The 27,548-nt window shown below is 45.7% G+C and overlaps 1 protein-coding gene across 8 annotated transcripts in view; it reads right to left on the reverse strand.

The window, feature by feature from the left end:
* The window catches only part of dock10 (dedicator of cytokinesis 10), a 409,277-nt gene that overhangs the window by 286,766 nt on the left and 94,963 nt on the right, over positions 1 to 27,548 (reverse strand). The window contains exon 1 of one of the 8 annotated variants that reach the window (XM_038815255.1): positions 1,682 to 1,873. The exons of the other annotated variants lie outside the window; for them this stretch is intronic. Coding sequence (XP_038671183.1) covers positions 1,682 to 1,789 — 108 coding nt within the window. The 5' untranslated portion in view covers positions 1,790 to 1,873. Of the gene's footprint in view, positions 1 to 1,681; positions 1,874 to 27,548 lie in introns of those variants that run through there. 8 annotated transcript variants of the gene reach the window in all.

Consider the following 27,548-nt stretch of genomic DNA (forward strand, 5'->3'; position numbering starts at 1 on the left):
CAGTGTTTCATTTTAAAGAATACAAGGCCAGTTCGGACCAGAATTCTTGATTTCCCTGTTTTACTTTTTTCCCTTCTGCCCCGCCCCGACACGCACACACTGGCAGCTACACATTCAGTAAAATGGAAGACAGAAAAGCTTCAAGAAAGTAAAGGTTAAACCTGTCTTGGAGAAACTTGGAGATGAGGGGTTTGATCTCGCTGGAACAGCAGGGAAGTCTGGGTCTCTACCTGCCAGACTTTGCCAACTACCCTCTTCCCCAACTACCATCTCTAGTGATTTAGCTAAACATCAGTAGGGGCTTTTTGGCCACCAAATATTTACCTGACTGATACCGGTCAGCTGCCTCTTCGTGTCCACATCTTGCAGACAGCTGGCCAAACACATGTAAACGAGGCTCAGGGATTAAAATAGCCCAGGCCTCAAACTGATGATGGGGATTGGGGGGAAGAATGTTTGGTGTTGCTCTCCCACCCATTGCTCACCCATGATCTGCTCCTTGTTAAATTCCTCCACACCATGAAGCGGATAGTTGTTGCACTTTGCAATTTCTGCCTTGAATCTTCAGACGGCCATTGATTTTGATTTTTAATTTTCTTTGAAAGGAATTGAAAAGGATCATTCCATCCACTGTGTGGCTCACCCAAAGAATCAGCACGACCACACGTTTATGTGGTAATATTTATCCAAAATACTTCCATCAAATTGAAAATTCCTGACAAGCAACAGAATCCGTAGTCTCATTTTTTAAAAAAATACAATTTACCCGGAAGGAAAAAATCAAACCGTTTTCCTGAATAATAATTTAGCTGCATTACAAGTTCTTGAAAGAATTAGGCAGTGGAGCAAAATAAGACCAAGCGTACACAAGTAGAAATATGGTAGTGAAAACCAGAAAATAACTGCTGAAAATTCAGGAGTACCTCATTTAGATCTAAACATAAATTTGCTTAATTCTTTGTCAAGTGTTACAATCTTTGTAAGCTTTACTTAGAAACCAAAATAGTATTTAAGATTTCAGGCATTAGTCCTACACCTTAAATAAGGCTTTTTTCAAAAAGACACAACTGCTAGTTACAACATAAAATAAATAAGGAGATCAGTACAGGAAGCCATGTTGAGAGAAGATACACTGAACTGTACTTGAAAGTATTTCAGTCACAGGATTACATTGGCCTTACCCTATCAACATGAGATGATCCACATTTGTTTTCATCATGAAACTTTATCAGTAACATTGTTGGGCAAAATTATTAATTAAAAGTAAAAAGATAAACCAGTGTCTATTTACGTACTTATAGTTATTATTTCCTCTTTCAATGCAAACTGAACAATACCGAGCTATTTCACTCTATTTACCATCAGATTTTAAGATTTACATCTGATTTTACGATTTGAAAATCTCTTCAAAATAGCTATCGATTTATTCACAAACACAATTTCTACGATGTGAGGTAATTGTATTGTGATTTTGTAGTGCTCCTAGGCACACATATTTTAAGCTCCAACTACAGCTAGTAACCACATAGAGAAATTTCAAGGCTATGTTCCGTTATGAAACAAAATAACTTCCTCAGACCAAAACAAAATCAGAGGTATATGATCCCCATCACACTAACATCTCTTAAGACTACAGTGCCATATTCTTACAGCTCAATAGAAAACTCAGGCTAATACATACTGCACTGAATCTCTGTTCCTCAACTTGACCTATCCTCTTCCGAGTTCGTCGTTTTCTCCGAAAATCAATGCTGTGATCTCTTTTGAAAACTTTGACTCTGAAACTCATGTTTGTATTATTATCCACAGGAAAGACAAATCGCAATTCACTCCAAAAAAATGGCTGCAGAATCTCAGTTTGAAGAGAACACAGAATCTGCTTTTACATAGTCATTTGCTGTGGGAGGGGAAGTACGTAAATGTACACGAGAAACCTATGTCACAGTACAAAGTGCAGAAAAGGAAACAAAACCAAAACTCACATCATTTATCATGTGGCATAATAAGGATATTACTTCTGACTATTACTTCTGCTAACAAATGCAGAATAGTATTGGCACCTATTTAAGATTAGAAAAAATAAATGTTGGTTCTTGGTTTGTCAGTTTATCAGTTAACAATGTCATGAACAAAAAATAAATAAAGTACATGAAATATCATTCAGCTCACCTATTCTAGACACCATCTGTAATTTGTACTCTCTTGGCCAAAATGACTAAAATTCCCATGACCCTTTCTTCCTGAAATCCCTTAGAGCTCCAGAATATCAAATTTCATCATACAATCTACCCTGCCTCTTGGCGCATCAGAGGTAGCATTTCTATGGTCACAGTAGCATGATAATTGGTATTTTTCAAAGAGGGTTTATGTGATAATATAGGGGGCATATAGGGGTGACATGATGGTAGAGTGGTTAGCACTGCTGCCTCTCAGTGCAAGGGACTCGGATTTAGTTCTGGCTTTGGGTCTCTGTCATTGTGGAGTTTGCATATTCTCCCCATATCTACATGGATTTTGCCAGGTGCTCCGGTTTCCTTCCACAGTCCAAAGACATGCAGGTTTGGTGGTTTGGCAATGCTAAATTGCCCCTTAGTTTCTCTGTGTGGGTGAGTGTGACTATGCTTGACATTGTGTAATGCCCTTCAAGCTAAAAGTCCCTGGCAATAGACTAAGGACATGTTCCAGGAATAATTAGCTACGGCAGACATATGTCTGACCTATGCACCATCACAGTGTGGAAAGATTGAGAGAGAGAGATAGCGGAGGGGAAGACGGCAACCGCGCATGCACGGGTTGGAGCCGGCCAACCTGCGCATGCGCGGCTGGCGTCACTTAGCCGCCGCCGCGGCGTCATTCTCGTGGCCAATAGAAGCTGGGAAACCCTGTTCCCAGGATCTACCCAGCTCGCAGCACCTCGCGAGATCCAACTCGATCTCATGAGCTATTGCAATGTAAATATCACCTGTTGTGGGTAGGATTACGTTTTGGCAAGTCTGCATATTATAATAATAATCTTTATTGTCACAAGTAGCTTTACATTAACACTGCAATGAAGTTACTGTGAAAAGTCTCTGGTTGGCACATTCTGGTGCCTGTTCAGGTACACAGCAGAATTCAGAATTTCCAATTCACCTAACAAGCACGTCTTTTGGGACTTGCGGGAGGAAACCGGAGCACCCAGAGGAAACCCACGCAGACACAGGGAGAACGTGCAGACTCTGCAGAGACAGTGACCCAAGCCGGGAATCAAACCTGGGACCCTGGTGCTGTCAAGCATGAGTGCCAACCACTGTGCTACCATGCTGCCCTCATTTAAGCGGACAGCCACTCTCACTTTAATATGCAGTTTCCCGAGGCACCCAAGATGTTTGTAGCTATCCCCTTCCCCTCGGAGACCTCAGGCACGTGCCATTCAGTGCTGGTCTCCACAAACGGAACGGCACTCGCGGGGGGTCTCCCAGGGGATCGGAGGCCTCCGGGTGCATGTCCTTTGTGCTGGGTGGCACCCTGGCAATGCCACCTGCATGCCAGCCTGGCACTGCCAAGGTGCCCAGGTGGCACTGCCAACATGCCAAATTTGCATTTTGTGCGTGGTGGCTATCGGACTGGGGTGCCCTGCACTGATGTTGGGGAGTGCTAGGGCCCAGGGACCTTCCCGTAGTGCATTGGGGTTTGGGGGAGGTTGGGGGTCATGTCAGGGGCGCCAGAGATTGGGACCTCAGGAGTTCCGGTGAGCGGAGCTCCTCAGTTCACAAAAGGGGGCTATGCGCGGCCTCGGCCATGCTTTCCCCGCTGGTGCACCCTTTCTAACCAGGGATGCGTTAAATAGTAGGGTGTTCTATGGCGCTGCGAGCACAGGGAACCACGCGGCTAAATGCACTCGCAATGGGACTTGAAATGAAATGAAATTTGTTCCCATTGAGTTCAATCTCGCCTAGAGGATTTAATAATTATTCCAAAAATCTCCAACTCCATTTTTGAATAAAGTGGTTCTGTTTTTAAAAACTTAAATCAATATAGGATTGGAAGTAATTTTGGTACGTATCTATTCCACACATTTTTTTCTTAAATGTTCAGAAGTTTTTAAAAAGTTGCAGAACTGAAAATACGATACGAATGTGCAATGAGCAGAATTTTACTTGCCAAGAGGGGGCAGACACGAGAGCTGATGTGGGTTGAAAACTGATGCCAGGTCTTAAACCCAACACGATCTTCTTACCCGCTTCCAGGTTTGATTCACGTGGCATTGCAGGTGCATGGGGAACCCCCATCTGCAGCTATCAGGAATGTCCTTAAAATATGCAAACAGATGATTAAATTACAATTCAATCCTGCATCCTGGCTTTAGCAGCCAGTACAGGGGTTCCCTAAGCGATCTACAGCTTGCTGGTGAGTTCACGGCGTTCCCTTCATCAGTTAAACTGACAGGCCGGGAAACCTTCAAAGACTGAAGCTGAAGAGATGCAGCCACACCTAAGTGAGAAGCTGCTGTTCATAGCATGTCTACTGAGAGTCTGTTATTACTGTTTGACAGGTGATTTTTGAACTTCTTGAGAGTCAGTTAACCTGCTTTGCACTTCACACATATTGACACGCACTTCTCTGTTGTCAGTCTTCACCATAACATGGGACCAACATATGTAGCTCGGCTTTGCAACTCTGATGAGGAACAAGAGCAGCAAGATTAATACCAACCCCAACAGCAGCAGCAGCAACAACATGAGCAACACCAGTTGCTTTCTCCTCATCCACATGAAAAAAATGAAAATCGCTTATTGTCACGAGTAGGCTTCAATGAAGTTACTGTGAAAAGCCCCTAGTCGCCACATTCCGGCGCCTGTCCAGGGAGGCTGGTACGGGAATCGAACCGTGCTGCTTTAAAAGCCAGCGATTTAGCCTGGTGAGCTAAACCAGCCACAGAAGAGAGGGGAATGACATTGAGATCCTGCTGGAAGGAGACAAAATCCTCAACAAGGATCAGCTCTCTCGACATGTCTGAGCACCAGTGCCTCGAAAGGCTCAGGCTTACATGACAGGTCATTGCTGACCTGGAACAAGACATCCTTCCCAGTAGACCAGGCAGACATATATTGACAGTGGCTATGTAGCTACCAATGGTTCTCCCGCCCATCCCTCGTTCTCTGCCCCTCCCCGGAATTCTGCAATCTTTTCCTGCAAGTAGAGAAAGCAGAAAGTTGTGAATTGAGAAATGGATTGCGTAGAGCGAAGGAAAGAACAATAATTGTGGGGTGTGACTGTGAGGTCTGGATGAGAGATGGAATAAAGATGAGTATGAATATTGACCGCTTCGATGGGGATGGGTGAAAGCGCCAGGCAAGAGAGAAAATGCCATATAAGATGTGTTGTGCAGGGGAATTCTCGTTCAGTCAGAGTGTGGAGCTTGGCATTGGAAAGTTTACATTGGGCGGAATTCTGCGCAACGGCCGATGCCGTTGTGAAACCCAGAGTGTTTCACGACGGCTTTGGAGGCCGCTCCTCGCCCCCTATTCTCCCCCCCCCCGGGGGGCTAGGAGCGGCGTTACGTGAAACTCGGCCGCCGGGCCTTGATGCATGCATCAAGGCGGCGTGCCGAGAATGACGCGGCCGCGGCGGCTAAGTTACGTCAGCTGCGCATGCGTAGGTTGGCCGGCTTCAATCCGCGCATGCGCGGTTGCCGTCTTCCCCTCCGCTGCCCCGCAAGACATGGTGGCTTGATGTTGCGAGGCGGCGGAGGGGAAAAAGTGCGTCTCTTTGTGGGCACCGATCACGGGCCAGTCCCCTCCTGAGCACGCCCGTGGTGCTCATTCCCCTCTCCGCCCCCCACAGGCCCCACACTTACCTGTCACGCGCTGTTCACGCCAGCAGCGACCAGGTGTGGTTGCAGCCGGCATGAACCCGTCGGGGTCATCAGGCTGCTCGGCCCATCCGGGCCGGAGAATCGCTGGTCGCCGGGAAAAATGGCGAGCGGCGATTCTCCGAGCGGGGTTGGGAGAATTGCGGGGGGTGCCAGAGCGGCCCTCCCGCGATTCTCCCACCCGGCGTGGGGAGCGGAGAATCGCGCCCATTATGTTTCCTATTTTCCTGAGGTCTATGAAGCTCTTGACCCACTGTCTCCAGCTTGGAGGGGCTACAATTCTGCTGACTTCCTCAGTCACGTCAATCTACATTTTATTAGTTGGACAGGCTAGCCTTTTCCTCCCATCATTGGCAAAAAACACCTCATTTTACCTCCTCAAAACGCCCAGCAGGGCCTCCAGGTAAGAATGAGAAACCTAGGATCTTTCCCAGGTCTCCTCTGCATTCTGTAGTTGCTGAGGTCTCAGGAATTAATGTAAAGTGCAGTTGTTCTGACTCATGGTGGGGTTCCTTTAACTGGAAATCCTTTCTTTGACAGATTCAGATCATTATAATACCCACCCTTTCTGATTGGCCAGGTAACCCAATGTGGGATGTTAATACTGTGGCTAAATTAAATAATTAAGAATGGATTCCCAGCCCGTTACTCATTCCTTCTCTCACAGTATGTACGTCAGTCTTGTCAAGATTCCGTCCAATGTTATCAGACTGATCAATGCTACAGAAATCCAATTAAAAGTCGCATAATTTACTTTAATACATGGAGCATTCAGAAAATGAGCACAGTTTACTGAAACACCCCAAAATACTCCAAGTTAAATTAAGTTGCGATGCATTCAAGTTTCGCAATCTCTTATGCCGCTACAATCCATGTGATTAATACATTTCGTATTACTCCAGACAAGGCACATCTTATAGCCTTTCCAAATAACTGTGCACAAGTAAAAGTACATTTATGAACGTTAAATCATTATAGAGAAGCATGCCACAAAACCACATAATATACAGTGCCCAATATCATACCAGCATGACAGGAAACATCAAGCTTCATCCATTATCGTGGACATTACTAATTTGGTATTTCTTGTATCTCCATTTAACAAAAGGCTAAATGCAGAAACGTAATGCACCCTATGTGTTCACTTATCATATTTAATATGTATTGACAGGTGAAGTTACCAGCTAATTAATTTTTATCTGAATAAAAAGCAATGTTTGTAAAATAAAATCCATTGTTTTGAGTGGAGTATGATTCTTTGCACATTTTGTCAGATCAAAATGATGAATATCCATTCTATAAAAGCACATAAATTTAAAAAATAACTTGATTATATTTTATGCTGTGGCTCAGTGTATCAGTGATAATTGTTCTATAACATTAAGGCTGGTCTGACAATAAACACAGGGGTACTAATTTACAGTGACTAAATAAGACAAATTCATCCAGTATTTTGGAAAATTAAATAATTGTTTTTTGAGACTGAATTATGCAACAACTAATTTTTCTGTCCGAATTGTAACTCAGGTACTTTCATCATTCTTGTCTTATATTTTTCTGGATTTCGTTTTAGGTAATTTATTGTTTATGGAGCCAGATGATGCGCATGATGTATCAGTGTCGATAAGATCCCTTCTTTGAATTAAAGAGGGTAGTTGTTGGGCTTCCTATCCTCAGCAATTTAGGGATTTGTCTATTGTGGCATGCAAAGACTGATATCGGATGGCTGAATGGATGAGACCAATCTAAGGTGTTATCAAATTCATAGAGCTCAACAAGACACAGAAGACGTCCCGGTAACCCACTGCATCCAAATCTATCGACTCATCTTGCTAATGGGCCAAGATAAATCAGGTTAGGAGAGTGAGGCTGACGATGCGCAACTCTCCCTTGCTATAATCCAATTCACGTGCAAGTCATCTTCATTATCTTTCTATTATCTGTCATTCACCAACTATCTGCCACAAGATGTCTTATAGGTATATCAAGGGCAAGAAGTTAAACAGGGAACAGATTCGCTATGAAAAGGAGAAAGTGCTAATGTTTTAACAAGCTTAAAAGTGGGTAATTCCCCAGGCCCAGATGATATGTATCTTTGGGAGCTGTGGGAGACAAGGGAGGAGATTGCAAGAGCCCTGTAGCTATTTTTCAAATCCTCTCTGGTCACAGAGAGGACATCCAATGTGGTACCATTATTCAAGAAGGGAAGTAGGGGTAAAACAGAAATTACAGGCCAGTGAGTCTAACTTCAGTGGTGAGAAATTATTGGAAAGAATTCAGAGGGACAGAATTAATCTCCACTTGGTGAGGCAAGGATTAATCAAGGATAGTCAGCAAGGCTTTGTCATGGGGAAATAATGTCTAATAAATTTGATTAAACTTCCCAAGGAGGTGACTAGTGTGTAGATGAGGGCAATGCCGTTGATGTAGTCTACATGGACTTCAGTAAGGCTTTTGACAAGGTCCCGCATGGGAGACTGATCAAGAAGGTAAAAGCCCATGGGATTGAGGGTGATTTGGTAAATTGGGTCCAAAACTGGCTTTGTGGCAGGAGGCAGAGGGTAATGGTCCAAAGTTGTTTTTATGCCTAGAAGCCTGCGCTCGGTCGGTGCTGGGTCGCTTGCTGTTTGTCGTGTACATTAATGATCTAGACGTGAATGTGAGGGTAACTTACTGGAATAAGTTTGCAGGTGACACGAAAACTGGTGGTGTGGTTCTTAGCGAGGAGGAAAGCTTTAGATTGCAGCAGGCGTTGTCAAACTCAGGGGTGGGACCCACGGGTGGGTCGTGGGCGGGTGTCGAGAGGGTCGCGGAGCCGTCCGTCGCGGTGCTCCCGATTGCGCAAATCCGCGCGCAACAGCCGGCTTTTAATAATGCCGGCTGCGAGCGACCTTCAAAATGGCCAGGAACAGATAAAAAAACATTGGCTGCATTGAGCATGCATGCACGATCATCAGTACTCATGCGCCAAACCATGCGCACCGATGATCGGGCATGCATGCGCAGTGCGGCTGCGTTTGTTTTATATGGTCGCAGCCTTTTTTTTTCAAGTTCGAGGGGCCAAAGGGACCCAAAACCATTTCCTCCATTTTTGTCAGCAACAAACAGGGTAAGAGAAAATGGTAGGTCGTGCAGGTCGGCCGAAATGGGTCGCGAAGGTCGGCCAGCGTGGGTCGCGAAGGTCAGCCGGGTTGGGTCCCGAAGGTTGGCCGGTTGGTAACAATGGGTCCCCGGAAAAAAAGTTTGAAAAACATTGGATTACAGGACGGTATAGAAGGGCTGATCAGATGGGCAGAAGAGTGGCAAATGGAATTTACCCCTAAAAAGTGTGAGGAGTTGCATTTTGGGAGTATTAACAAGGCAAGGGAATACACAATGAACAATAAGAAATTAGGAAGTACTGAGGACCAGAGGGACCTTGGGGTGCATGTCCATAGATCCCTGGAGGCAGCAGGACAGGCAGGTAAGGTGGTTAAGAAGGCATATGGGATACTTGCCTTTATTAGACAAGGCATAGAACATAGCAGCAGGGAGGTTATGATGAAGCTGTATAAAATGCTGGTTAGGCTCCAGGTGGAGTACTATGTGCAGCTCTGCTCGTCACACTATAGGAAGGAGGTGATTGTACTTGAGGAGGTGCAGAGGAGATTCACCAGGATGTTGCTTGGGCTGGGGTGTTTCAGCAATGAAGAGGGGCTGGAGTGGCTGGGATTGTTTTCCTGAGAGCAGAGAAGACTGAGGGGGGACCTGATTGAGGTGTACAAATAGGGTATGGATCTGATAAGTAGGGTAGATAGGAAGAAATCTTTCCCCTTAATAGATGGGTCAATAACCAGGGGGTATGGATTTAAGTTCAGGAGCAGGAGACTCAGAGGGGATGTGAGGAAAGACATTTTCACCCAGAGGGTGGTGGGAATCAGGAACTCACTGCCTGAAAGGTGGTAAAGACGGAACCCTCACAACATTTAAGAAGCATTTAGATAAGCACTTGAAACGTCATAATATACAAATCTATGGAACAAGTGCTGGAAAATAAGATTAGAATAGATTTCTGGCATAGACACGATGGGCTGAAGGATCTCTTTCTGTGCTGTATAACTCTGCGGGATTTTCAGTTTCAGAAACTAAGTGTTGATTTCAGGCTTGAATCTGTTGACTTCCACGACGGCAAAATTGCTGCCGCTCCTGAACCAATTCTTCAACCGTAATGGGCCCTCAACGGCGCCCTGTGGAACATGATCGATTCCAAATGAAAAACAGTGTTGGATTCAACGGGGTCGGGATTGACACTAGAGAAGCTGACAAGTTGCAGCCGCATACAAGCCATCTACTCACCACACACTCATCCCAGCCAGCAAGATGGTAGCAGTGAGAGCGGCACTCTGGTTCGTGGATGCTGAGCTCGAGACCCTGCTAGATATCATGGAGGAGAGGCGGGCTACCCAGTACCGTGGGATGGGAAGGAGGTTGCCACCCACCGCTGTACACTGGACCTGGGCGCAGGTGTACCCCAGTTGCCAGGGATGCCGTTGGCTGGTGCTACCCATGCCAGCAGTACGCTCCGCGGCCCCTGTCCGGCACCCTCCTGCAGGGGCTACTGTGGGTGCTGCCCTAGGGTGGGCCGAGTCCTAGCCCGCCAGCTGGTGGCAGCCGGATGGGAGTGTTGGTGGGGTGGAGTGTAAGGGTTGAATGTGGTGGTGGTGGGGTGGGGCATGCATATGGCCGATGTCACTCTGCGGAACCATGGGCTGCGGTGGGCAATCAGTGGGATGCGCAGCAAGGTGGCTGTCTTTTAGGCCGTGGTAATGGCGGTCGGTGCGTGGGTGCCCCGGTCCCATGGGGGGTTACCCTGGCCCGGAAGTGAAACACATCGTCGGTAATTCCTCCCGGCGACGGTGAAGCATCGCAGAGACCCCGGAGAATACCGGGTCATGACTGCTAATGATGGCGTTTACTGTACATGTGGAGTACAGCGCATTGATGCCACTGTTGAGGCACCAGAGCATGGCACTTGGCACCGGCAACGATATTGGCCTCGTGACCGATACTCCGCCCAATTGCCTTTCCCGATTCCGGCGTCAGCTGACGGAGAGCCTTGCCCAATAACTGTACGACAAGTCCTGTGGTGATGGACCATAGCAGCAGATGTGGATTCACTGAGAGAGTAGCCATGAACCTGCACACAAGCAGCACAGGCCAGAGGATTGTTTTCCACTGGAAAGAAGCATAAGTGGAATTTGGCAGCCCACTGAGCATCTGAGCAGCCTGTTTCAGGACCACACTGCACACCGCCCTAGAATGAAGAAGGGATGAGAAACGGTGCCCTCAGTACTGTCTGTTTTACCTCCTCGGCCAGCATCATCAGCTGATCTCACTACCCTCAGTGAGACTCATCTACCTGAGGGGGGGCTTGAAGCCACCCACCCCACCAGGAAAGTCATGGGTGGGGGTGCGCTGCCGGCATGAAAATAGAATTTCTACAGCTGGAAAACTCAAATGCCCCAAAGCTTCTCACTGTGCACAAGTGTATGAATGAATGTGCAGTGTGTAAGTGGGTGCAGAATAAGTAGGGTCGGCAAAGTAATTGGAGGTGAGGTTGGGTGAGGTAAATGGGTAAGGGTGTAGGATGGCAGCTGGTTAGTGTGGTCAAGTCAGGTCGGTGGGGGGGGAGGAGGTGGGGGTTGGAGGGTGGGAGTCAGTTGTATAATTACCCAGGGACTGGACGAGGACATTCACTGAGTAACCCTTCAGGGAAGTATGCCGGAACTGTTTAAAGTCTCCGTCTCTAACGCAGAGATTCTAACCTTAACCTTTTTGGAGAATTCCAGGGAGCAGGGGTTTTCCCCATTAGAAATTCAGACCACCCAGGCCACTCCCGCAGACTCAGTGCGTTGGGGCTTCCGAGGGTCTTCTGACAATTTGGAGCCGGAAAATCTGGGCAATGTCTCAAGGCTCCCAGAGAAACTTGACAGCCACCTATGTACAGTTAAAATGAAAGCTCAGTGTATTGCAAATGACTGAGCGACCTTCAGCGATATCGAGTTCTCCACTGCTCAAGAGACCTTTGGCCCTGCCTCTCGCAAGCATCAAGACTGGTTCGATGAAAATGACGAGGTAATCCAGAAACTACTGGAGGAGAAACAGTGCAAAGCCAACATGGTTTTATGAAAGGGAAATTGTGTTTGACAAATTAATTTGAGTTCTTTGATATGTAACAAGCAGGGTGATAAAGAGGGACCAGTAGATGGATTACCAAAAGGCATTCAATAAGGCGCCACAAAAACAGCCAATAGGCAAGATTGGGGCACCTGTAGTTGTGGATAATGGATACAGGGTTGGTCAACAGACATGAAGCAAAGAGTAGGCATAAATAGGGCAATCTCAACTTCATTTGTATTTATTCACTATGTGGATTGGCCATGATAAATTGCCCTTAGTGTCCAAAATTGCCCTTAGTGTTGGGTGGGGTTACTGGGTTATGGGGATAGGGTGGAGGTGTTGACCTTGGGCAGGGTGCTCTTTCCAAGAGCCGGTTCAGACTTGATGGGCCGAATGGCCTCTTTCTGCACTGTAAAGTCTATGTAAAAAAAAAAAAAATTGCCTTTGAGAATATGGTGGTGACTAGTGCAATGTGCTAGGTTCAGTTCTGGAGCCTCAGCTATTTACAATCTATATTAATAATTATGACAAAGAGACAGAGATTAATGTATCTAACTTTGCTTATCATACAAAGCTAGGTGGAAGTATACATTGTGAGGAGGAAACAGAGAGATTGCAAAGGAATATAAAGAGCTTAAAAGAGTGGATAACAAGATAGCGGGTGGAGTATATGTGGGGAAGTGTGAGGTTATTCAGTTGGCCATAAGGTTGGAAAATCAGAATTGTTTTTTAGAAGGCATGAAACTTGTTGATGTTCAGAGAGCCTTGGGTGTGCTCATGCAAGGAACTCAGAAAGACAGCATACAAGTACAGCAATCTATTCAGAAGGCAAATAGCATGTTGGTCTTTAGTACAAGGCAATTTGAATACAGGAATAAATAAGTCTTACTACAATTGTACAGAGCTATGGTGAGACCACACACCAGAATACTGTGTCCAGTTTTGGTGTCCATATTTAAGGACGATTATAGTTGTATTGGAGGGAATGCAGCAAAGTTTGACTAGATTATCCTCTGGGATGAGGAGATTGTCCTGTGGTGAGAGGCTGAATAAATTGAATCTATAACACAGGGGCGCAGTCTCAGGTTAAGGGTTTGATGATTTATGGCTGAGAAAGGAGAAGTTTCTTCACTCAAAAGGTTGTGAATCTTATGAATTCTCTTCACCGGAGGATTGTGGGTGCTCTATCATTGACAGAGATAGACAGATTTTTGATCTCTCAGGGAATCAAAGGATATAGGGTGCTGGTGGGAAAATGGAGATGAAGCCTAAGATCAGCCAGGATGGTATTGAATGGTGGAGCAGACCTGACAGGCTGAATGATCTAATCCTGCTCCTCCTATCTGTTGTGTAATTCTCTACATCTTCCCCTCACTGCTGCCCGGGTTCCATATTCAAATCATGCTGCTGCCCAAGGGGGACTCCAAGTATTCACCCCCATTATAGAAGCATATTTTCTCCTGACAGGTGAACTTCTCTGACCTCCTCGTCAGGATCCAGCACCACTAGTGCGAAAATTCAGAGGACGGCACGGTGGCGCAGTGATTAGCACAGCTGCCTCACGGCGCCGAGGACTTGGGTTCGATCACGGCCCTGGGTCACTGACCATGAAGAGTTTCCACATTCTCCCTGTGTCTGCGTGGGTCTCACCCCCACAACCCAAAGATGTGCAGGGCAGATGGATTGGCCACGCTAAATTGCCCCGTTAATTAGAAAAAAAAGAAAGGGGTACTCTAAATTTATTTTAAAACAGTGTATGAAAATTCAGTTCCTCCAATAATACGGAATAATACTTATCTTTGCTGACGTAGATTAATGCAAGTCCAAAGCATCCTGATGGATATCGGACAGTTAGCCTTTTGAGCAATGCTAATGGTAGGATGTGGGAGCCCACGGCACCTTATGCAGTTGAACACCTGCTGAGGTCAGAGTGATTAAGGAAGGACATTAACTGGACTTGCAAAATGGCAGTTTGTGCACCAGAACAGCGTCAGAGATTGTCTGACTTCATGACCCGTGCCCGCACATGGCACAACCACACCAGTGCCGTGGCAGGTTACACTGCATGGGAAATGGCCAGAAGCATTCGAGCTCCCAGAGTCAACATCCAGAGCCCTTTATTTTTACAATCCACAACCCGGAAATGAATGTTATAGATGATGCTGCAAATCACTGATGTAAATACTGAAAAAGTATCATCATTTAAGAGGAAACAGACTGCTTCTGGCTTTTCATGGAGAGGTTCCTTTGTGTGATTGGGGGACTAAAGTAGTAGGGAGAAAGATGCCAATAGAAGTTGAAAAGTGGAATAAATGCAAAAAGTAAGTGTGTTGGACAGTATTAGACAGTACCATATTAGATTGGCAGAGACTAAGCAAGACTATGAGATAATAATAATCTTTATTGTCACAAATTTGGATTTGGATTGGATTTGTTTATTGTCACGGGTTAACACTGCAACGAAGTCACTGTGAAAAACTCATAGTCGCCACATTCCTGCGTCTGTTCAGGTACGCAGAAGGAGAATTCAGAAATTACCTAACAGCATATCTTTCAGAACTTGTGGGAGGAAACCGGAACACCAGGACGAAACCCACGCAGACACAGGGAGACTCTGCACAGACAGTGACCCAAGCGGGAATCAAACCTTGGACCCTAGAGATGTGAAGCAACAGCGCTAATCACTGTGCTACCATGCCGATTTACTAGGACAGGTTTATATTGTAAGCATATAAACATAAAAAGCGTGGTGAATAAGGTTAGAGGACTGCAAGTACTATTATCTGTCAGGGAATATCATAGACTCATAGAATTTACAGTGCCATTCGGCCCATCGAGTATGCACTGGCTCTTGGAAAGGGCATCCTACCCAAGCCCACACCTCCACCCTATCCCCATAACTAAGGGCAATTTTGGACACTAAGGACAATTTAGCATGGCCAATCCACCTAATCTGCACATCTTTGGACTGAGGGAGAAAACCAGAGCACCTGGAGGAAACCCACGCACAGACTGGGAGAACGTGCAGACTCTGCACAGTCACCCAAGCCGGGAATCGAACCTGGGACCCTGGAGCTGTGAAGCAATTGTGCTAACTACAATGCTACCGTGCTGCCCCTATATAACAGAATATAACTGGTGATAACAGAAATCTGACTAACAAGGTTGAGGACTGGATGCTTAATATTCAATATTCATTAATATATTAATATGTATTCATAAAAGATAAGAAAGGAAAGCTCCCTACTCTACACCCTATATGCACACGACTGCATGGCAAAATTTGTCTCCAACTCCATCTACAGCATTTCTGACAAACAACCCTAGTGGGTCGGATCTCGAATAACGATGAGTCAGAGTACAGGAGGGAGATAGAGAACCTAGTGGAGTGGTGCAGACAACAATCTCTACATCAATGTCAGCAAACCTAAAGAGCTGTTCATTGACTTTAGGAAGCAAAGTATCGTACACACCCCTGTCAGCATCAATGATGCCGATGTGGAGATGGTTGACAGCTTCAAATTCCCAGGTTTGCGGATCACCAACAATCTATCCTGGTCCACCCATGTTGACGCTATGACCAAGAAAGCACAACTACACCTATACTTTCTCTGGAAACCAAGGAAATTTGGCATGTCCACATTGACTCTTACCAACGTTTACAGATGCACCACAGAAAGCATCCTATCTGGCTGCATTACCACTGGTATGGCAACTGCTCGGTCTAAGACTACAAGAATCTAGAGTCGTGAACCCGCCTCCCATCCATTGCTCCATCTACACATCCCGCTGCCTTAGGAAAGCAGGCAGCATAATCAAAGACTCCTCCCACCTGGCTTATTGACCCTGCCAACTTCTTCCATTGGGCAGGAGATACAAAAGTCTGATACCACGCACGAACAGATTCAAAACAGCTTCTTCCCCTCTGTTACCAGACTCCAAAACGACCCTCTTATGGATCATCTGATCTCCACACATCTTCTCTACTGAGTGGTACTACACTCTAGTATGTCTGAGTCGATGTATTTACATTGTGTATTTTATGTTTGCCCTGTGTATTTTTTTTTGTGTATGAAATGATCAGTCAGAGCTGTACACAGAACAATACGTTTCACTGTACCGCGGTACACGTGACAATAAACAAATCCAAATCAGAGTTAGAGCTGTGTGCTAATATTAGATTCCAGTGTTTATTCCAAGTAGAGTTTCATTGAAAATGAAGCAGCCCTGGCATACTATGGTACATCCCAGACAACACAACAGCTTGGGTTGGAAAGTGGCAGGTAAAATGCATAGAGCATAAATATCAGGCAACAATTATCAGCTCAATAAGTAAAGGCTCAAACACCTCACCCTGACCCTGAATTGAATAAACGGTGCAATAATCAATGCTTAGATTAGGTCCTCCCACAACCCCACCTCAGTGGACGTGCATGCTCCAGCTGCCAAATTAGAAGCTGGCTACTTTTGGAATTCTGGGTGCCTGCCTGAAACAGGCATTAACAGCACCCTGCACAAGACATTTGGGATCCTACTGACAGTTTTAGTCATGATGTGGAGATGCCGGCGTTGGATTGGGGTGAGCACAGTAAGAAGTCTTACAACACCAGGTTGAAGTCCAACATGTTTGTTTCAAACACTAGCTTTCGGAGCACTGCTCTTTCCTCAAGTGAATGTTCACCTGAGGAAGGAGCAGTGCTCCGAAAGCTAGTGTTTGAAACAAACATGTTGGACTTTAACCTGGTGTTGTAAGACTTCTTACAGTTTTAGTCATCACATGAGGAGCTTGTGCCACAATGCCTCAGCCCAACAACCCCACAACCTCAGCAGTTTAACAAATAGTCCTAAAAGAGTCATCCAGGAAAAGTTCATAATTATTTTATTGTTTTACTCTTCTGAGCCGGAGCAACATGAATGGATGCACAAAGCCTACCTTTTATAATAGCTTTGCAGCATATAATTATCTCCTAATTTCTCCACAAACTTATCTAATTGTCTCTTGAAGTTCATCCATCTCCCGAGTAACATTCAGCACAAGTCTATTTCCCTTGGGGGACAGAGCTCCACTCAATTCCAAAGTTACTTCTAATATGTTTATCAGCATAATACATCGGAAGCTTTCTTCATGGGAGGCATTTTTATGTCAGTTCTTCTCTCGGGACAATGCTTATTCATCATCTACTGTGTAGATCAGACATATTCAATTTTACTTTTTTTTTAATTCCACTTTTTCGTGGTTGCAGCAAAAACCTAAGTTAAATTAGTAACACGCTGAAAACCCATCATTGTTTCGCAGATTGGTTTGCTCTCTTAGCCTCACGCAATAATTTATAGACCTACAGAATGAAGAAATAAGCAACTAAGGGCGCTCACCCCTGTTTCAAACTTTGCCCTCCCTATAGCAGAAAAAAACCAATGATTAAAATGCAAAACAACTCAGACTTAGCATGAACCAAATGAGTTAAACAGCAAACAAAAAAAAAATAAAGCTGATCTCAAAATTAAAGTGAGTCATGTAATGAAATTCAAATTTGATTAGGAAAGTCCCATGGAATAACTCTGCTGGTGCTTGAGTCCTTAATCGCTCTGAAGAATATATTTGCATAAATGCTGACAATTCCCATCAGAATATAGAAAACAAATTAACTTGGATAATTTCAAATTATCTTCCTCTAAACAAAATACCCAACTTCTCTTACCTTTCATTAAGGGGTCAGAAATGTACAGCCTCCCAGGTAGGAACTCACCCACAAACTCAAATAAAAACAGAAAATGCTGGAAAAACTCAGCTGGCCTGGCAGCATCTGCGGAGAGAGACGTTTTGAGTCAAATATGACTCTTCTTCGGAAATGGTCAGTTTTTCCAGCATTTTCTGTTTTTATTTCAGATCTCAAGCACCCCAGTCTTTTTTGCTTTTATAACACAATCTGCCTTGTTTTTTACTCCATCCTTTTGCACCCTTCTTCTGTGGATTTACTTTTTCTCAGGAAGATGATACAAGCGGGGAATGATACATTTTCCATTCCAGCCATCCAATGTCATCATCAAACCTTTGCAGCCTCAGTATAACTATACTCCAGTTACAGGTGAACTAAACCTGCCCCCAATAATTTTCCTGAAATGACTATCTATTACAGCTGTCACTAGTTTGCTTTTTCCAGTTCCCAAACCAATCATCTCAAGAGGTCGACCATTTTGTCTAATTCAAACACCAAGAGGCAGCTTTTGGCTCTTTTTACTAATAACGATTTTAATATACAAGCTTGAGAAGTGAAATTAAATGCAGCACAGGAGTAAGAGTCTCTATTACGCACAGGCAAACTGATCCACGGGAAACTGGTACTGCACAGCAAGTACATTCGAAGGAGACTGGTCTTTGACTAACTTTCCATACATAAGATATGGTGGGGGTGTTGGGTTATGGGTATAGGGTGGATACGTGGGTTTGAGTAGGGTGATCATTGCTCGGCACAACATCGAGGGCCGAAGGGCCTGTTCTGTTCTGTACTGTTCTATGTTCTATGTTCTAATGTATACAATGTAACTACATAAGCACCGGCATCGGATGAAGCATACAGGGTGTCATGTTAATGAGGTCAGTCCATAAGAGGGTCATTTAGGAGTCTGGTAACAGCGGGGAAGAAGCTGTTTTTAAGTCTGTTCGTGTGTGTTCTCAGACTTCTGTATCTCCTGACCGATGGAAGAGTGAGTAAGCCGGGTGGGAGGGGTCTTTGTTATGCTGCCCGCTTTCCCCAGGCAGCGGGAGATGTAGATAGAGTCAATGGATGGGAGGCAGGTTTGTGTGATGGACTGGGGGTGTTCATGACTCTCTGAAGTTTCTTGCTGTCCTGGGCCGAGCAGTTGCCATCCCAGGCTGCCATGCAGACAGATAGGATGCTTTCTATGATGCATCTGTAAAAGTTGGTAAGGGTTAATGTGGACATGCCAAATTTCCCTAGTTTCCTGAGGAAGTATAGGCGCTGTTATGCTTTCTTGGTGGTAGCGTCGACGTGGGTGGACCAGGACAGATTTTTGGAGATATGTACCCCTAGGAATTTGAAACTGCTAAGCATCTCCACCTCGGCCCCGTTGATGCTGATAGGGGTGTGTACAGTACTTTGCTTCCTGAAGTTAATGACCAGCTCTTTAGTTTTGCTGGCATTGAGGGATAGATTGTTGTCGTTGCACCATTCCATTAGGTTCTCAATCTCCCTCTTGTATTCTGACTCGTCGTTATTCGAGATCCGGCCCACTATGGTCGAATCGTCAGCAAACTTGTAGATGGAGTTGGAAACACATTTTGCCACTCAGTCATGTGTGTACAGGGAGTAGAGTAGGGGGCTAAGTTTGCAGCCTTTTGGGGCCCTGGTATTGAGGACTATTATGGAGGAGGTGTTGTTGTTCATTCTTACTGATTGTGGTCTGTTGGTCAGAAAATTGAGGATCCAGTTGCAGAGTGGGGAGCCAAGTCCTATGTTTTGGAGCTTTGAAATGAGCTTGGCTGGAATTATGGTGTTGAAGGCAGAGCTGTAGTCAATAAATAGGAGTCTGATGTAGGAGTCCTTGTTTTCGAGATGCTCTAGGGATGAGTGTAGGGCCAGGGAAATAGCGTCTGCTGTGGACTGGTTGCAACGGTATGCGAATTGCAGTGGTTCTAGGCATTCTGGGAGTATGGAGATGATGCGCTTCATGTTGTCAACCTCTCGAAGCACTTCAATACGACTGAAGTCAGGGCCACCGGACTGTGGTCATTGAGGCATGTTGCCTGGTTCTTCTTTGGCACCGATATGATGGTGGTCTTCGGTGAATCTGGCGGGAGCAAAAGTGTCAGAAACACTGCAGCCTAAAATCCCATTACAATTCTTACAATGGCGGATCACACTTCCAGCCGGCAGGTGGCATCTCGTCAGGCCTTTCAATCTTGCTTTACGCTAGCGGGAATTTACTTCAGTGTCAAACCTTATTGCTAATGAATAACGTGCACAAAGTGGTCCTCAGTTTGTTATGACTTGGGGTGCTCCACCGCTCCTGATGCGCAGTTCATCACTCTACTGAGCAGAACAGTCCCTGCCTCTTATCTCCATGCCAAGTGGTCTTCACGGTCAGCTGCTGGACCCATGGATGCTTCTGTGTCACTGAGTCAGATAAGTACCGCATCTGGAGTTGGGGAGTACAGGGGCCTCCTTGCCCATGGTGGAACACAGCAGTGTTTATCTAGACAGGACTGTGCTGTGGGACTCAGGCTGCTGTGATCGATGAACCCCAAGATGATGGCGGGAAAACGCAGCCATGATGGTGACAAGGAAAGTCAGGAAGAGGTGATTGGGATTTTTCTTAATGTTTATTTATTCCTTATACTGTTGAATTCCTCTTGCTGTTTGAAAACCAAATGTAAATCTACTGGGACTTAACAAGACTGCTTAATAGAAAGATCCATTTGCCCATGTGTGCAAGTTCATCACTTAGGAAACCAAGTGGTGATAGCACAGCATTAAATTACCCTCTAATTTACACCTATTTTAGGCACAGTGTAAACAGAATTTGATGATAATAGGAAGGTAGCTGTCTAACTCAAATAAATGGAGTAGAAGAAAGCAAGGGTTCTCAGACATTAGGTTAATTTTCTAGATATCTAATGTTTAGGCTCTTTGTACTTAATAGACCAGTCATTCTCATTAAGCTGTGATAAATAATTAGTTGATATTTGAGAGGGAATAGGAAAATAGCAGTGGAGTTATTATATAAATAATTACCTTGCATCGAAGAAGTTTATTTTAAGTTTCTAATTAAAATGGGCAGACAGCTTCAGCCTGCAATGTTTGCACAATGGGGAAATTTCAGAACGCTCCATCTGTCCTGAAGGGCCATGTTTCCAAGAAGTGGCTCAAGCTGCTCAAACAGACATTAATGGTTTCTGAGCTTGAGGGGCAGCTGGATTTGGTGCAGGACGTACGGGTGGCTGAGTGTTTCCTGGATTGCAGGCTTCAGGATGTGATCACCCCACAACCAGAGAGAGTTCAGTGGATGGCCACCCAGAAAGATAGGAAGAGGCAAGCAATGCATGAATTCTCCAAGAGTACGACACTTTCAAACTGCTATTCAGCATTGAATACTGGTGGCCGGTGAAGCAGTGCAACCCTGAGTCTAGCACAGTGAGACTAAGGACTGCACATGGTGGCAAAGCACAGTGTAGGAATGGGGCAGTAATTGGGGATTCAACAGTCGGGGGTGGGGGGGGGGGGAACACAGGCAATTCTGCTACCATCATTGAGATACCCATATGCTATGTTGCCTCTCAGATGCCAAGATATGGGCCATCATGGAGAGGGCACAGTCTATTCTGAGGGGGTAAAGGAAAGTGCTGTGAGTTGTGGCCCATGTTGGAACCAACAGTATAGGGAGAAAGGGGTTGAAGTCCTGCTCTCAGAATATAAGGAGCTATGAAGAAAGTTAAAAAGCAGGATCTCAAAAAGTTAGCATCTTTGAGTGCCACGCACGAATGAAAGTATCAACAGGAGATTATGACAGATTAATGAGTGGCTACAGACATGGTGCAGGACGAAGAGCTTCAGAATTTGAGTGCAGGAACCCGATACATAAGAATTGTGGCTGCTCCCAGGGTACTGAACCCACATCACCAGGATTCTTTGGCACTGGTTGCAGACCAGTTGCACATTGAGGAATGGAATCCTTCCCTGTGGATGAAGGCCATTGGTTGGCGTGCGAGAGACTTCATCATAAAATTTCGGAAATCTATCACACCTTGCAGCTGGATCTGGATTTTCTGGCTCTCTCAGACTGACTGTCCAGTCCATGACATAACGAATGGATTGGATTGACTTCCTGAAGAGAATATTGATCACCACCTCGATGCAATGTTGTGCCACTGATTAACAGATGCTACATATCTGAACTGGAGGCATTCACCGACCTTGACTGCCACTGGCATTGGTTGACCACAAATGCCTATGCAATTCAGCTTCCATGGTCGTAACATGCAGAAGGAGGCCATTCGGCCCATCGAGTCTACACTAACCCTCCGAGAGAGACCCGAACTAGACCTATTCCCGAATCCTAACCCCGCAATCTGCACATCCCTGAACACTAAGGGGCAATTTTAGTATGGCCAATCCATCTAATCTGCACATCTTTGGACCGTGGGAGGAAGCCAAAACACCCGGAGGAAACTCACGCAGACACGAGGTGAACGTGCAAACTTCACACAGTCACACAAAGTCAGAATTGAACCCAGGTCCCTGATGCTGTGAGGCAGCAATGCTAACCACTGTGCCACCAAGCTCTGTCTGCCACCAATGTGCAAAGACCTGTGATATGAAGGACTCTCAGAAGATATGCAGACTTTGGAGACACCGTCACTCCAACATCTGAAGAAACTCTATGTCTGTACATCCTTGCTACAGGGTATCATCCTCTCTGCATTGCAGCTAGCTTTCAATGTCTCTGGGGCCTTCAACCACTTACCCGCTCTAAGGCTGTCTCTACAGGTGGCCATGAAGTTATTGTTGGCTTCACATCCCTGTGGCTGTAGCTCCTTTCCTCTCAGGTTCTTCTTCTCACTAGAGGACCTACATCCTGTGGGCAATGGCCATGGTGGATGGACACTACTAGTCTCAAGATGCTTCTTCCTATCACCACCCCTCTCAGCCCCCTTACGATGCAGCAAACTGCCAGCAGCCAGATGGCGCAATGGAAACCGATTGGCCTCGGCACCAGGTGGACCCCTCCCCCCCGGCAATATGCCATGGCCATGTTGCCCCAGCTTCCTGTGAAGGCACTTGTCTCACCTGATGGTGGCTGTCTTCACCACACCATTTCAACCAGTCATACCACCCTTGTCAAATTGGTTCCTGGCGAGATGAGCAGCATAGTTAAACGTTCTGCCTTACTTACAGTCACCATCCAGATAATGGGTGGAATTTTACAGCTCCATTGTGGTGGGGCAGGGCTGTAAAATGTGGCAAGCCACACAGAAGTCCATTAACTTCGGCAGGCCTGGAAAATCCCACCTGCAGGAGGGACGTTGAAATTCCGGCCAAAGTCTCTGCAAGCCATGCACCAATGCAGAGTGCAGACTTCTTTTTGATCACTGAAATGAGTCCATGCAGTACGTTTACTGCATTGTGAGGACTTCTGAGCTTCAAAGTAAAGGTGAAGTATCTTGGACTGGACTCTCCATTCCTGAGACTAAGTGTTGATGCCGGGGCAGGATTCGTTGACTTTCACAACTGCAAAACTGGTGCTGAACCTGGACCTATTCAGCGACTGTGGAGGGGTCACCACATGGAACGCATCGATTCCAATGAAAAATGTTGCGGGATTTGCCCGGTCCTTGATTGACCCTCGGGAGGCTGACGTTCTGCAGCCACATATACCTATTACAAACCCCACACACACTCATCCCAGCCAACAAGACGGCACTAGTTGTGCTGGGGTGCACCCATACAACTGATGGGTCAGCCAGAGGGCACCTAAGGTGTTGGCCTGGGGGGTCACCAATATGATCCATGGTCCTCAGTTCACAGTGGGCTGTCAGCGACATGCGCAGCTCAATGGTGTTTCATACATGTCCTTCCCAACCTCACAGCGCCACGCTCCACTACTCCGCCGGTCCTGGCAAAAGCCCCCTGGCCAGTGGCACAACTGTTGGCAAACAATGACGATGTTGGACACTTACCATACCCCCTCTCCCTCCCTCAGCAGCCACAAGACTGGTTTCACAAAAGCGCAAGTGAACTGCGCCGTTGGGAACTCGGCCCGATGGAGGGGGAGAATCGTAGAGGCCCGGGAGAATATCAGGTAGGGCCCACTAATGATATGTAAATGGTGTTTGCTGTACATGCGTCCCGGACTGCATTGGCAAGGCTGTAAAGGTGATGGAGAATTGCAATTTGGCGTCAAATCGACCCCCGCCGCGATTTTGGCGTTGGAACCTATTCTCCACCCAATCGCGTTTCCTAATTTTGGCATCAGCCAACAGAGAATCCAGCCCTTGTATATCAAATGTTTAACGTATAAAGCCCCTACATTTTCTCCCCTACATTCAGTGCACTTTCAACTGATGAGTTGACTATTATTAGAATCATAGATTAGAATCAAGGGATTTACAGTGCAGGTAGAGGCCATTTGGCCCATCGAATCTGCACCAACCCTTGGAAAGAGCACCCTACATAAGCCCACACCTCCACCCCATCCCCGCAACCCAGTAACCCCACCTAACCTTCTTGGATACGAAGGGCAATTTAGCATGGCCAATCCACCTAACCTGCACATCTTTGGACTGTGGGAGGAAACCGGAGCTCCCGGAGGAAACCCACGCAGACACGGGGAGAACATGCAGACTATGCACTGATAGTGACCCAAGCCGGGAATCGAACCTGGAACCCTGCAGCTGTGAAGCAACCGTGCAAACTACTGTGCTGCCGTGCAGCCCTTAATTGCTACCAATGCCCCTAACTGTGACTAATTTATGGGTTCTTGCCTCAGAGGGAACAGAATCGGTTTCAAGCCTCTTTTTTCCTTCATCCTCAAACATTTGGAAAAATTAATTTGATTGGGATTCTGGCAAATATGAAATAGAATGCCAAAAGAGAATTTAAGTGGCGGTTGGCCTCAAACAGAATTTGAGAACTGTCAATGTGTCTTCCTGTTGCCCAATGGTAAATGGCAGTCCCGGATACCTCCCATTCCAATTGGAAAGGAAGGAGAGACTTGAATGTGGCGACAAGAAATTGAAGGCCAGGGGAAGGTGCAATGTTCTTTCTGCCAGAAAAGTTATTCTTCAAATGTCATTCATTAAAGAACTGACAGATTTATATCAGTCTAAATGACAACCCCCATTGAAGTAAATCCTTAACTATATTTAACTTCTGTTTTTCCTTTTGCTAGGCATTCAAAAAAAATGAACAATGGTCCTTTCATCTCTGTGGTAGAACTGCCTTGTATAATTTGCTAAGTGCACATGATTATGACATCACACAAAGGTGACAGATGGTTATTTTGGAGTCTGGCCCTGTTCTGAAACCCTCACACAATGCGCAAGTGTATTGGTCAATCCAACTTCGTCAGGGCTTGATGACTCGGCTCCAATTTTCTAACTTATATTGCTTTAACTATTTCAAAAAGAAAAGGCTTTAAAGAAGTGCACACCAACAAGGTACCTGGTCTTTTCACAGGAGCATAATCAAAAGAGAAACCTTGTTGCCCGGGGAATTATTGGTGCTTTTGTACACCACCTTTTCTTGTGCCATGGCATTACTGCCTCCTCACTTTTATCCCGGGCCATAATGCTGGTTTTTGTTTTTTGGTAATGTATGGCTGACTACCCAATCACTTATTTCACACATCTGAAGTGGATGTAAATTCTGCCTGTTAGGCCTTGGTGGGTCTTTTGTTTACACAGCCTTAAACATTGAGCAGGATTTTCTGGCCTCTCCCGCCGAAGGGATCTTCCAGTCACATTGATAGCGAGCCCCTGACATGAGATCCCCAGCAGCTGAGGGTGCAAACAACAGGAAACCCTGTTGACAACAGCGGGACCAGGAGATCCTGCCGCTGGCCAATGGTGGGCTGTCTCTACCGCTGCAAAACACGTTGTGGGGGATGGGGTGCGGTGAGGCAAACCCTACCCATTAACTCTGTTTTTCTCTCTCCACAGAGGCTAATGGACGTGCTGGGAATTTTCAGCATGTTCTATTTTTCCTCACATCTCTAGTATCTGGAGTACTTTGTTGTCACATTGTTAAATTTCCTGAATGATATGCACAGGAAGCTCGTTAGATCCTCTATGCAGATCACACTGTCTACTTTGTTCCCCTTCCGTTGCAAAGATTGCATCATCATCATTCATTTTTATTTGTTATCGTCGACTATTCAGTATTTTCACGCCAGTTGTCGTTCTGCCATTGAAAAAAGTGGTGCATAGGCCACACTTGGGTGTGCCTTGCGGTGGCTGGAAATATGCAGGGCAGGCAAAATATTGAATAAACTGCATGCATTCCAAGGCAGATTTAGTATTAAGCTAATTGTACAACACTAACCACAGTTGTCCATTATGAAAATAATCTATCCTTGAACACAATTATAGGTTTCTTGCAAATTCATTAACTCAACTTGTTCTCACCAAAATATTCAATCATTTAGATTTTTTATATTAATGGGAAAAGTTCTACACCGGTAAATTGCCTTCAACCGGTACTTAATCTCAAATAATCTCCACACCCCTGTCCTGCATCCCCCACAAACAAAAAACTAATGAGCGGTTTTCGACTGATTACACCTGTGAAAATATTTTGAGATACTGTTAGAGAGCTTTAAAAATACAAGTTGTTGTTTTATAGAAAATGTTGACATTTTCAGAACAATTCAAAAATAATGGTTTTAGATTTCCTTATTACAAAGGTAAAATATATTTTAGTGATGGAGCTAGTGGATTAGCGGTAAATTTCGGAGTACTGATTCTCTGTGACAGAGAATCAGATGATTATGAACCTAGTTGTGTAGCAACCATGCACCTCTGGGCAGACAGGGAAGAAGGGCAGACAATATAGAAGAAGCATGGGTAGTTCATGCTGAATAATATGAAGCACTGTTTTGACATTAAAATTGATAACGATGGCTTGAAGAATTATACAAGGTGTGGGAAGCTACATAACAGGGAGGCTGCTTCAGAGTCGCATTGTCACTGAAGTAGTAATCCAGAGACCCAGGATAATTCTCTGGGGACCTGGGTTCAAATCCCACCTCAGCAGGTGGTATAATTTTAATTCAATAAAAGTCTGGAATTAAAAGTCTAATGGTGGCCAGGAAACCATTTTCGATTATTGCTTCACTTATGTCCTTCAGAGAAGAAAATCTGCCATCCTTACCTGGACTGGCCTACATGCAGCATTCACCCACCATTGGGAGCACCCAAGAAGCCATGCCCGATATGGCACTTGGTTCTTTTCTTGTTAAATCGTGCCCCACGTCTTGCATGCTGTATGTGGTTTTGATTGTCTTATTTAAGGAAGAAGGTAAATGCATTGGAGGTGGTTGAGAGGAGGTTCACTAGAATTGATATCTGGAATGAGCCGGTTATGAGGATAGGATGGAAAGGCTGGGCTTGTATCACTGGAGTTTAGAAGATTGAGGGGTTACTTTATTGAAGTCTATAAATAAGTGCCGGGATTCTCCCCTACCCGGTTGGACGAGGGAAGCCAGCGTACGGAGTGGTGTGAACCACTCCGGCGTCGGGTCTCCCCAAAGGTGCGGAATTCTCCGCATCTTTAGGGGCTAGGCCTGCATCAGAGCGGCTCCCGCTCCGCCGACCGGCTCCAACGGCCTTTGGCGCCACGCCGACTGGCGTCAGGGCTGGCCGAAAGGCCTTCGCCGGTCGGCGTGAGTCCGCACATGCGCCGGAGCATCAGCAGCCGCTGACGTCACCCCGGCGCATGCGTGGTGGAGGGGGTCTCTTCCGCCTCCGCCATGGTGGAGGCCGTGGCAGCAGCGGAAGAAAAAGAGTGCCCCCACGGCACAG

Source organism: Scyliorhinus canicula, chromosome 13, assembly GCF_902713615.1.
Source record: "Scyliorhinus canicula chromosome 13, sScyCan1.1, whole genome shotgun sequence".
NCBI classification, from domain to species: domain Eukaryota; kingdom Metazoa; phylum Chordata; class Chondrichthyes; order Carcharhiniformes; family Scyliorhinidae; genus Scyliorhinus; species Scyliorhinus canicula.